Consider the following 12,031-nt stretch of genomic DNA (forward strand, 5'->3'; position numbering starts at 1 on the left):
GACAGAGAGAGAGATCACAAGTAGGCAGAGAGGCAGGCAGAGAGAGAAGGAGAAGCAGGCTCCCCACTGAGTAGAGAGCCCTGTGTGGTGCTTGATCCCAGAACCCTGAGATCATGACCTGAGCAGAAGGCAGAGGCTTAACCCACTGAGCCACCCAGGCACCCATACCATTATATTTTAATATTTAGTGACTAAAATATGTAGGCACTTCAAAAATTTTACTGAAGCTTTATGTTCTTTCAAAAATCATAACTTATTTTTATTTTATTTTATATTTTTAAAAGATTTTATTTATTTGTTTGACAGACAGAGATCACAAGTAGGCAGAGAGGCAGGCAGAGAGAGAGGCGGAAGCAGGCTCTCCGCTGAGGAAAGAGCCTGATATGGGGCTTGATCCCAGGACCCTGAGATCATGACCCAAGCTGAAGGCAGACGCTTTAACCCACTGAGCCACCCAAGTGCCACTGATTATTTTCTTTAAAATACAAAACATTCCTACCATCCAAGCATTGGGAATACTCTTTTTTTTTTTTTTTTTTTGCATTAATCACCATCAAGCATGTATTACATTTTACTTACATTGTTTATCTTTCTCTCACCTAAAAATGTAAGCCCTAGGAGGGCAAAAATTTTTGCCCATTTTGTTTTCTGCTGTATCTCCAATGCCTAAAACAATGTTTGCACACAGTTATTGAATAAATGGTTGCATGAATGAGTAGTAATTGTCACCTAGATTAAATTTAAGCCATGGGGGAAAGTATGAAAAAGGAAAGGGGACCTGGCCCCATGACTTAGGAGTTTCAAGATTTAGAAACAAGGAAGTGAAGGCCTGTAAAGAAGTTTAAAATATAGCCATCTGAATTAGTGGTCTAGAAATAGAGAGTGTGGGGTTTGGGGGGCAAGGACAACAGCACAGTTAACTCTTAATTGCTATTTGGAATTCAAGGATAATGTTGACAGAAGAGAGCCATCCATAAACATTTACAAACTATCAAATGATAAGCATTGTTTGGAGATGCAAATATAGTGAATAAGATATGGTAACTACCTTTAAAAAAATAATTTAAGAGAGAGGGAGAGGGAGAGAGAGAGAGAGAGAGGAGAAAGAGAGAGCAGAAGCTGGGGGCGGGACAAAGGGAAAAAGAGACTCTCCACTGAGCTGGGAGCCCAACATGGGGCTTGATCCCAGGACCCGGGGATCATGACTGGAGCTGAGGGCAGATGCTTAAGTCACTGAGCCACATAGGTGCCCCGGTATCTACTTTATAAAAGCTTATAATCTAGTGGGAAAGACATCTTTAAAACAGATAAATTTGAAGTATATTAATAACCTTAATTATGCCTATGTACAATGTAAGTGTATCAAAGAGGCTGTGGTCTAACCTAAGCGTGAGGGCATAAAGAAAAGAGTCTAGGGTCGCCTGGCTGGCTCAATCAGTAGAACACGTGACTCTTGATCTCGGGGTTGTGAGTTTGAGCCCCACGTTGGGTGTACAGATTACTTAAAAATAATATCTTAAAAAAAAAAAAGGAAAAGAAAAGAGTCTAAGAACACTTCCAAGATTGGGTAGAATTTCTTTCAAATAAACAAGGGGTAGAATGGAGATAAGGCAATGAAAGTAGCTTAAATATGGTGTCATTTAGGCACTAAAAACTTTGTAAAACTGATGTAATGATTTACAAGTAGAAATGGAATTTAGGTTGAACCCTTTTGCACCATCATTATGAACTTCTCAAAGGAGTAAACTCTCCCTTTGCCTTCCCATCACCAATTTTTAGTTCCCTGGACACCAAGCTTTTCTTTTCCTTGTCCTACTACAACTACTCTCTGTGGTTACAATTAGTTGTGTTGATCTGATAGACCTGTTGATTCTTCTTTGTCCTCATTCCCTTTGGTCTCTCCAGTGCCTTGATGCTCATGTTCTACAACCCTTTGAGAAACTACTTTTATTTTATTCAACCCAACTTCTCCTTCACTGTTCCTCTTCTACCAAATTAAGTCTCCCTTCCTTCTACTCAACTTGCCTATTTCAGTTAATAGTACTATTCTTTCAATCGCTAGATTTAGAGATATTTTTGAAAACCACTTTATAAATTCATAATCTCTGATTGGAAGGACCCTCCAAGATTTTTATTTTTTAAAGATTTTATTTATTTATTTGTCAGAGAGAGAAAGAAAGAGAGCCTCCAACACCTTTTAGATCGTATTTCCCCTGTGTTCTCTACAGTTGATGCTTGCATCTTTTTCATAGTGTCATCATCAAATGGTTTTCTAGCTAAGCCTGAATCAATGACAGGAAGTTTAATAGCTTAATCCCCTACCGTTCTTCTCCCATTAGGATAAATCCCATTAATTCTCCTTAAGAATGTCTTTCATTTATAAGTCCTACTTCTTCATTTTCACCATGGTCTATTAAGATGCCTCATTTAGACCCTTACCATGTTATAAGTAAATTAGTATGACATGATTACCCCACTGAGTCCCTCCAGTTCATTTCACAGATCTGAACCAGACTTGATCCTTTTTAAAATGTTATTTTACTTTACCTATTCTTAAATATTGCCATTGTCTTATCACTCTTTTACTCACAAACTTTAAATAGTTTCCTATATTTTATTTTTTCAATCTGAAACCCTCTGCTTTCAAGATTCCACCCACCTTATTTCTCATTGGTGTTGAAACACACCTTCTTTGTGGTATATACATAAGCAAGTATGTTTAGGTGCTGCCACTATATTTTGCTAATTTATTGTCCACTGACAGCTAAGTGTGTCCATATCTCTGTTTTTATCTTTATTATCAATGTCAGAAGTAGAAAAAAGTCCTTTAAATACTCGTTTTGAGATTATTTGGACAAAAAAGTGAGTTGAACAACTATTTTCCTATCAGAAATAGTTCCCAATAACTATTTTTCTATTTCCCTTTGGACTTCTACAAAAATTGGAGGAGTAGCTTGGGGTCATAAAACAAATACAAATGTAACCAATTCCTTTTGTCTGGGGGCCTTTCTTGGTGGCCTACTATGAAATCACTGTTCTAGATCAGATCAAGGAAATGAGAACCAAGTTACATATTGATCTACATAAAGCATCTTACAAAAATAAGGTGTATGTTTTCACTTAAAAAGCACTGATTCTATCAAATGGATATCTGTATAAGGAAAACTGAGAGATCTAGAATGTAAAGGCTTTTTTTTTTTTTTTTTTTAATTTATTTGACAGACAGAGATCACAAGTAGGCAGAGAGGCAGGCAAAGAGAGAGGAAGGGAAGCAGGCTCCCTGCGGAGCAGAGAGCCAGATTAGGAGCTTGATCCCAGGACCCTGGGATCAGGACCTGAGCCAAAGGCAGAGGCTTTAAGCCACTGAGCCACCCAGGCACTCCTAGAATGTAAAGGCTTTGTATTCTCTTCTGTAGTGTGGCTATTATGATGTTGTTGTTGTTGTTGTTTTAAAGATTTTATTTATTTATTTGACAGACAGAGATCACAGGTAGGCAGAGAGGCAGGCAGAGAGAGAGGGGAAGCAGGCTCCCTGCTGAGCAGAGAGCCCAACGCGGGACTCGATCCCAGGACCCTGAGACCATGACCCGAGCTGAAGGCAGCGGCTTTAACCCACTGAGCCACCCAGGCGCCCCGGTGTTGTTGTTTTGAGGAGAGATAAATCACATGTTTACTGCAGAAGTTGGTAAAATATTTGTCATATAGTTTTAGATTATAATGAACTTTAACTTCATATTTTGCTATAGGTTTTCTAAAATAGAGTAAGAATGAAAAATCTAAATCTTCATTAATCTTTTGGTTTCAGGGTATCCAGAGCCATGAGAATTTGAAAAATATCTATGTGGAGGTAACAAGAAAGGCCACCTACCCCAACCTCCCTGCAACCCCGCTTATGGCCGTGCTCTCTCTTTCTAAGTAAATAAATAAAATGTTAAAAAATGAAATTCAGTTAACAGATATGAAAAAAAGTGAATGAATAAATGAATAAATAAAAAAAGGAAGGGTAGTAAATGGTGAAATGTTCTCAATTAAAAATAAATAATAAAATTATTTTTCAGTGATTCAGTTCTATAATATTCCAAAATAAAAAAAAACAGAAAGAATGAATGAGTATCCCAAAAGGCTTATCAAGTTCAGTCTTGCACAGTTAGAAAAAAAAAACACACTCCTCTCAACAAACTTGGCTCAGAACTTTGGCTCAAGACCAGCATGACTTAATAGCTGTAATTTGCATTTGAATGCAATTAACTGGGCCAGTACTTTGGGGTAATCAAGCTGTGTGCAATATGCATAAACTGCAAACTCAACAAAAATCCAAAGCAGTGGAGAGAAATTTTTAATCTGTGAATTCCCCTTAGATTAAGAATCCAGGTCCAAACCCTTAAATTCAGTTTTAGATTTCAAAATTGTAATTTTAAGTGTGGACACTGAAATTTAACTTTTTTAAAAAAAGATTTTACTTATTTATTTGTCAGAGAGAAAGACAGAGATACAAAGCATAAGCAGGGGGCAGAGGCAAGCAGAGGGAGAGGGAGAAGCAGGCTCCTCACTGAGCAGGGACCCTGATATGGGACTCCATCCTAGAACCCTGGGACAATGACCTGAGCCAAAGGCAGATGCCTAACCCCCTGTGCCACCCAGGCATCCCTGAAATTGAACTTTTATCTAATTGTCTATTCTTAATGAATAGACATTTAGATACTTGCCATTATTTTTCCTTATAATAATAATTTCACTATTTTTTATAAAAGTGACTGTTATTTTAAGAATTTCAAGCAATATAAAAAGATAAAAAGAAGGAAATAAAAAGTTCCTCAAATCCTTAGTTTCCACCCAGAAATGACTCACACCAATATTCAAAATAAACATAAATGAGAAAAATATGAAGAAATGGATATTTGGTTAAAAGTTTGTTTTTCTAGTAATGTTATGAATCATTAAAAAATAAATTTACAAAATGTTAACAAACTGCTTTTATCATAAGGTAAACTACTGCTGTAAGTATTTAAGCTCACCTCGGGTTAGTTTGCAGTATATATTCTTCATATGTAAATACTTTCAGTGCAGGCTGAAGTTTTCTAAGCCTAAAGAATAAAATGTATAATGAAATTAACAATGAAGAACAAAGAATCCAGAACAGGGAGTGGAAATACATAGATTTTAGTTGAACTCTGCCAGCTGCTTAGTATGTGTGTGTACTGGGGCAGGGTATGTAGGTGGGGGTAGAGAGAAACAGTAGAGGAAGGGGTGGGAGCTGTTGGTGGTGATTAATTCTCCTCTCATGAACTATTTACCTGTCTGTAAAATGAAAGGAGTGGACTAAATTGTAAAATGTTCTCCATCTCCAAAACTATTGGAGCCTAGCTTACATTTGCTGGTTTACGGAATCTGAGGTACTCTGGTTTCCTTCCTGATAGTTTGAATGCCATCTTTATTAGATACTATGGTGTGCAAATAGTCTCTTTGAGAACTAGAACTGGTAGGCAGCAGACTATGTACGATGAAAATGTGTTCTGTGTTGAAATCAAAGCATAGCATGCCCTTCTTCTGGGATTCACTTATTTGTTCAACAAATAAGTGCTGGCTGCACTCTTGAATTTTCCACAAATTCTGCCCTTTAATAATTTACAGTCTAGTTGAGGAGTTAAAAAAATGATCATTACAATAATAACAAAGGCATTAATGAAATGTGATGAAGATTTAAAAGAATAAAAAAAAATCATAGAGGCAAAGTGAAATCAGGAATAGGTTGAAGAAAGGTGAATTTTGAGTGAGGCCGGAAATAAAGATAAGATTTTGACAGGAAGATGTTGTTGGGCAGGCTTCTGTTTTCTTATATGTTATATGGAAGTAAGTAATAATTGTACCCAACTTCTAGAGATGAGAGACTTACGTGAAATAATGCATGTTAGTCACTTCGCACATTACACTGGCATGGTAGAAGGGTCCTATAAATGCTTTTTCATTGTTATTAATGAGGAAAACGTATAAAATGAAAAGAATCACTGAAGGAAAATTGATATTTCTGATTGTGGTTTTAAGGGTTAGTTTTCCAGAAACTTTTAAAAAAAAAAGATTTCTGAGGAGATGGCTGTCTAGGCATGCTCTTCCAAAGCCGGTTGTTTGCACGAAAAGTTGTAATCAGAACTTTTTCTTTTAATCTTTTCTGCTAGCAGCAAAAGGGAAGAGGCAAATAACTTTTAATGACTGATTAGAATGTGGAAACCAGAAAAACACTGGGTAGAGGGCCCTGAGGGGACAAAACTGGGGAGATAGTTGTCCTAATGCATGTTGAAGCTTCTTTTTGGCTGTCTGTTTAGGGTGTGCTAGAATTGATCTTTCTTCAAAGTATACCTTAGACAAGTGCAACTGTAGCATCTGTATCTGCTTTTTAAAACACTATGTATTACTGAGATATTTACCAAAAAATTAGCTAGTTTTATGGGATACTTATTATGAGTTAGTGCTGGGGTTAACAAATAATAAGCCAAGCCCTGCCAATTTCCAAAACAACTCTGTAAGGTGAAAAATACATTACTTACATATAAAAAGCTGAGGCTTAGAAATGTCCCATATCTTGTCACTATGTCCTTTGGCTTATCTTTAATGATCTGTATTATGTGTCAGACACTGTTCTAGGAGCCACAAATACATGAGTGAATAAAACAAAAGATCTCTGCTATCCTGAAGCTAATACTCAAATAGAGGGAGGGAGACTCTATATTATAGAGATAATATAATCATAATATTAGTAAGATTATTAACAAAAAAATATCACCTAGTGAAAAGGGCTATGAAGAAATAAAATAGTGCTGTAATAGTGAATAACTGGAGGTTCACGGTGCTGGCTTCATGGATGAAAGGTTAGTGCAGTCCCACAGGGCCCTGGGATTACAGGGGCACTGCTCTTAGTTTAATGCTCTACTATCACTGTCTTAAAATACTTAATAATTTTGTCTTTAGATTTGCGTTTTGTGAGGCAGGTCTGATAAAACACTGGCACATGTGAGTTAGTAGAGGACATAGGGCAATATCCATGTCCTTCATTCCTTGTCACACCATTGTTATATAACTTTTGTGAGGCCCTGTGAACATAGACTTCTGGTTGACCCACAATGTGCGGCAGTTCAGCGAGATTCAAAGCCAGTGGGAATATGAGGTAAACGTGCTGTGTGTGACTAAGCAATGATGTTGACACCTGGAGAGGCTATGCTTCCCTCAAACCAGAACTTGCTTCAGATAAAAAAGAAAGCAATGGCATTCTAAGAAACACTCTACCAAAGAACTCTATCTTACCCTTTCTTAGTCATCACTTCCCTGTAGTTAACCACTAATGATGATGTAAAAGAAAAGGCAAGGACAGGGAAAGGTGGTTCCTCTTCCTTTCAGTTCTTCCTTACTCATCTGTAAGCCAAAGGTAGAAAGTGTTAGTAATATGTAGATGAATCAAGAAGTGAATTAAAAAAAGTTGAGTTAGTTTTGTGCAAATTTTTCACAGTTAAGAGTGAAATTCACATGCATTTATGTATGACAGTAGGAATTACATCATTTAGATAATTCCACATGAGTTAATTGCTCTTTATTCATATTTAATACTGGCATGTACAATTTAAAGATGAGTGGTAAAACTAATGCTAATAATGAAAAATTTTAATTTTTCTTAATGGAAAATAACACTAAATAGCAAATAAAAAACATCATGACAAGCTGAGTGAGAGAGTTTAGGATCTGAAAAGCTTTATATTTTAGTATCTTTTTTTTTTTTTTTTAAAGATTTTATTTATTTATCAGAGAGAGAGAGAGGGAGAGAACAAGCACAGGCAGACAGAATGGCAGGCAGAGGCAGAGGGAGAAGCAGGCTCCCCGCTGAGCAAGGAGCCCGATGTGGGACTCGATCCCAGGACGCTGGGATCATGACCTGAGCCGAAGGCAGCTGCTTAACCAACTGAGCCACCCAGGCGTCCCTATATTTTAGTATCTTTAACAGGATTTTTATATGGCTTTCCTTTTTCTTTTCTCTTTTTTTATATTACTTTTCTAGCAAGACACCCTGCATTTTCATTTTGCACAGGGCATGCAAATCATGTTTACATGATTATGTAGTTAAGAGGAGGAGGCTCAGTCAGTAGAGCATGAGATTCTTGATCTCAGGGGTTGTGAGTTCAGAGCTCCATGTTGGGCATAGAGATTACTTAAAAAACAAAACAGAACAAATGAAAAGCAACAACCAATTAAAAAAAAAAAAAAAAAAAAAGGTTAGCATCTGGAGAGGCCAGAGTGTGAAGTATCCTAAAGTCTAGAATTTACTCCATTTCTGTTAGGTAGCTATTGGAAGGTTTCAGTCAGAGGAATGATATAAATGACTTAGGTTTTAAAAGATCACTTTCTGCAGTGTGAGGCAAGAGTGGACTCAAGAAGACCATCCTGAGTGGTGTATACCTGGAGAATTCCTCACTCTTCCAGACAGAATTCATCATACTCTTGTTACAATTTCAATTATGGCACTAATGGATTTCTAAATTTGTCATCTTGAACTATACTGTAAGCTCCTTGTAGACCCCGACAGCCTTAATTCTCTCCACATCACTAGTGTCCAACATTGCTGGTATATAGCAGTCATTTATTAAATATTTGTTGACTGAATAATTGGAGTAGGGTTTAAACTACTCTTCTGATAAAAAGCTCTCCTATTGCAGTTTTCTTCAGCTTAAGATAACTAATTAGGTAAGCTGTAAGGAAAGGGGTTATAGCAACTATAAAAGAATCTGAAGTGAATACAAAATAGACAATTAATTTACAAATTTTGAAACCTGGCAGAAAACTACTTAGTCATCAGAGGAAATCTGAATTTTTATACAGTTTTCCCCTGAAATCACGTACAAAGCCACAGCTATTATTGGTGCCAATGTTTTGGTCAGAAATTCCAACCCATGGCTTGGAACTGAAGCTAGGTGGATACATATTTTGATCGGTTTGCATGTTATGTACATGTGGTGCTGAATTAGCTGTTGATGCTGTGAACTAAGGAGTTTTCACATAAAGGTCTGACTTTTCTCTATCTCTTGAGAAATAACAAACATACAAACAAAAAGCTTGGCAGCAATGGGTCTGCATTCCAGTGAGTCAAAGCTGAGGATGGCCACTGCCTTTGTAAGGGGCTGTGTGTTCTGTTTTATCTTTCCTCGCTCTGCCTGCTCAGACACACTGAAGCCTGGTTGTTGCCTGGCAGCATTTGTGCTCATGACATCTCCTACTGAGATATATATATATATATATATATATATATATATATATATATATATATATATATATATATATATACATACATACACTGGTTCTATTTTAAATAAGATTTTTTTAAAAAAGGTCTTGATAAATTTGCTAGGCTTTACTTGCCTTCCTGGCAGCTTTTAACAATCCGAGAAGGAAGGAGGCCCATCCAGAGCCACCCGGTTAGGGCTGGAGGAAATGGTGCTGATTTGTTCACAGATAAATACTGAGGGCGGCCAGACAGCTTGGCCACTAATTTGGTCTACAGAAGGATACTCACCGTCTCTGCTCTCTTTATCTCCTGGTCCCATGTCTGTTGAGACCCAGGGGTATGGAGTTCAGGGACAAGATACCTTTTAAACGAATATAATTATATATCACACCGGCCTCCACTTAAGACCATTAAGCACTTCTTGTTTGTCCCAGAGTGTGCCGCCTCCTCCGACCCACTCTGCTGGATCTCTGCTGTGTAGAACGCTTAGGTGTGCACTTGTAGGATGTCAGTACCTGGGAGCCTGTGTCTGCATTTGGATGGTGCCATTTAATCTATCCTGTTTTGTACGAACCCACATGTTTATTTAGAGAAATGTATGCGGCCGTCCACAAAAGATACTCTGTGGGGAAACTCATAAAGGCTGTTGCCACAGAGCTGTCTAAAGGCATGTGGAAGCACAATAGTCACAAGAAGACACCACAATGGTTCGATGTTGATAGAATCCCGGGATCGGGAGGTGCCTTTTGAAGGCCAGGAAGGGGGAAAAAAAATCCGTTTGTGAGGATTTACTACAGAGCAGGTCTTGGTGGATATTCAGTGCTGGGAACGCTTGGCAGTACCAGGGTGCAGTTCATTGACCAGTGTACAAAATGACTTCACAGAAACGCATTCAGGAGCCTCGGAGTAAATCGTTTCCATGTTCTGTGTGGGCTGGTAAACGGGCGATGCACCGCGGAACAGCCCAGCTGCCCGGACAGTGGCCAAACCAGGGAGTCAGTTTAGCACGACTGACTGACTCCAGGGAGGGAGGGCGATCAGCGGGGGGGGGGCTGGGGAAGGGGGTCAAAGTCCACGCTGGAGAGAGGACAACAAGCCCGAGGGTGGAAACAAAGCCGAACCACAGTGGCAGCGCTCTGGTTCCTGGCGCTGCGCTCGTGCACCGAGCTCCGATTTTAGAAAGGACGCAGGCAGCCGGGCGAGCACCCGCCGCCGCGTTCTCACAGAAGAACCTGGAAGGGCGCACGGGCTCGCCGCCCTCGGGCGGAGGCAGCCCGCGGCCGGCATCCCTCCCCCTCGCGCCTCCCTGCCCAGCAGCGCCAGGCAGTGCCCGCCGAGGGCAGGGCGGGGCGCGGGCCCGGGGAGGGCGCGCTGGGGCCGGGCTGTGCGGCCGCCGCTGACGCAGTGCGGGGCCGGCAGCCCTGAGAGCCCAGGCGGGCGTGGAGTGTTCGGCCCGGCAGCCGGCAGGCCGCGTCCCCACCGGAGGGGGCAGGGCGCACTTACCGGCGGTCAGGAAGCCGCGGGCGGCCTGCTGGCTCCGCCGCCGCCGCGGTTGCCATTCAAGCGCGCCTCGTCCCCGCCCCAGATCCTGGGGGGTGAGCGGGGGAGAAGGGGCGGGCGTCCGCCAGTCGTGAATCACCTCCTCCTCCTCCTGCCTCAGCGCCGCCGCCACCTTTCCATTCAGTCGCCCAACATGGCTGGAGCGCGGCGGAGGTGAGCCGGCCGCCCCCTGCCGCTCCAGTCTGCTGAGCCCGAGCGCCGCACCGCCGGCGGTGCCTCAGCTCTGCGGTGCAGAGGCCCAGCGGCCCCGTTTGTCGCCAGCCGCCAGCATGTGGGGTGCCCCGGACGAGAGCTCGGTGCGGGTGGCTGTCAGGTGAGGACGGACACGGCGGCGGCGGCGGCGGCGGCGGGTGGACTGCGGGCTGGCGGCGGGCTTAGGGCGCCGGGAGGACGCGCTGCGGTCGCGAGCGGCGGCTGCTGTGGTGCGGAGATCTGAGGGGACCGTCGGGTGGGAGGCTGGCGGCTGGGTAAGCTGAGGCAGGGGCTCCCGGCCGGCCGGGCGCTGCCGGAGAGACTCTGCCGCCCGCCTCCGGGTGGCGTTTGCAGGTAGCGGGCGGCTGCGCGACGCCGGGTCCCCGGAGCGCCCGGACTCCTCAGGGGTGCAAGCCCTTGGCGCCAGCCCCCGCCCCCGCCTGGTCTCGCACCCAAGGAACAGTCACCTCAGGTGGGGCGGCCTTGGGCGAAGGCCTGGCCGGCTTTGCCCGGAGGAGCTGTCGCCGTGCTGGGCTGTGGAGTTCTTTGGATTATTTAGAGAGTGTCTGTCATATGTGTACATGCAGCTCGGGCCTTCTGAGGCAGGAGACAAAGCATCAGACTGACAGCGCTTCCCCACGCAGGGTTCTAGATGCCTGCAAATGGAAGTCTCGTGAAGCATCACAGGGACAGACGTAGCACAAGCGTACGGGTGTAGGAGACGCATCTGGCTTCTTAGGCACTCGGATGGGAATTCTCCTTAAGAATTAGATTCCCTGGGGATAGGTCTGTAGAAGGAAGAAACTCTTCAGCAAGTGGAAGGGTTAAATGGGTGACTGGGTGAAACATCCTGAGGTTAGGCAGGGTGGATACAATATAAAATTATACATGCCTGGGTGTGAGTTTTGAAATACCGGATACATCAGAATTGTGTTTTGGTCAAAGCCAGGTACACGAGTGTTGAATGTAACTTAGACTGTTTTGATACGTATCAAGAAGCAGCGCTCTGACAGTTGC

The 12,031-nt window shown here is 42.1% G+C and overlaps 1 protein-coding gene across 8 annotated transcripts in view; it reads left to right on the top strand.

Annotated features, from left to right (window-relative positions):
- Positions 1 to 10,700: 10,700 nt before the first annotated feature.
- Positions 10,701 to 12,031, top strand: part of KIF21A (kinesin family member 21A) — a 151,199-nt gene continuing 149,868 nt past the window's right edge. For all 8 annotated transcript variants that reach the window (XM_059185649.1, XM_059185652.1, XM_059185656.1 and 5 more), the window contains exon 1: positions 10,701 to 11,135. In XM_059185649.1, coding sequence (XP_059041632.1) covers positions 11,092 to 11,135 — 44 coding nt within the window. In that variant the 5' untranslated portion in view covers positions 10,701 to 11,091. The remainder of the gene's footprint in view (positions 11,136 to 12,031) is intronic.

The sequence above is a fragment of the Mustela lutreola genome, chromosome 8, assembly GCF_030435805.1.
Source record: "Mustela lutreola isolate mMusLut2 chromosome 8, mMusLut2.pri, whole genome shotgun sequence".
In the NCBI taxonomy this organism is placed as follows: Eukaryota; Metazoa; Chordata; class Mammalia; order Carnivora; family Mustelidae; genus Mustela; species Mustela lutreola.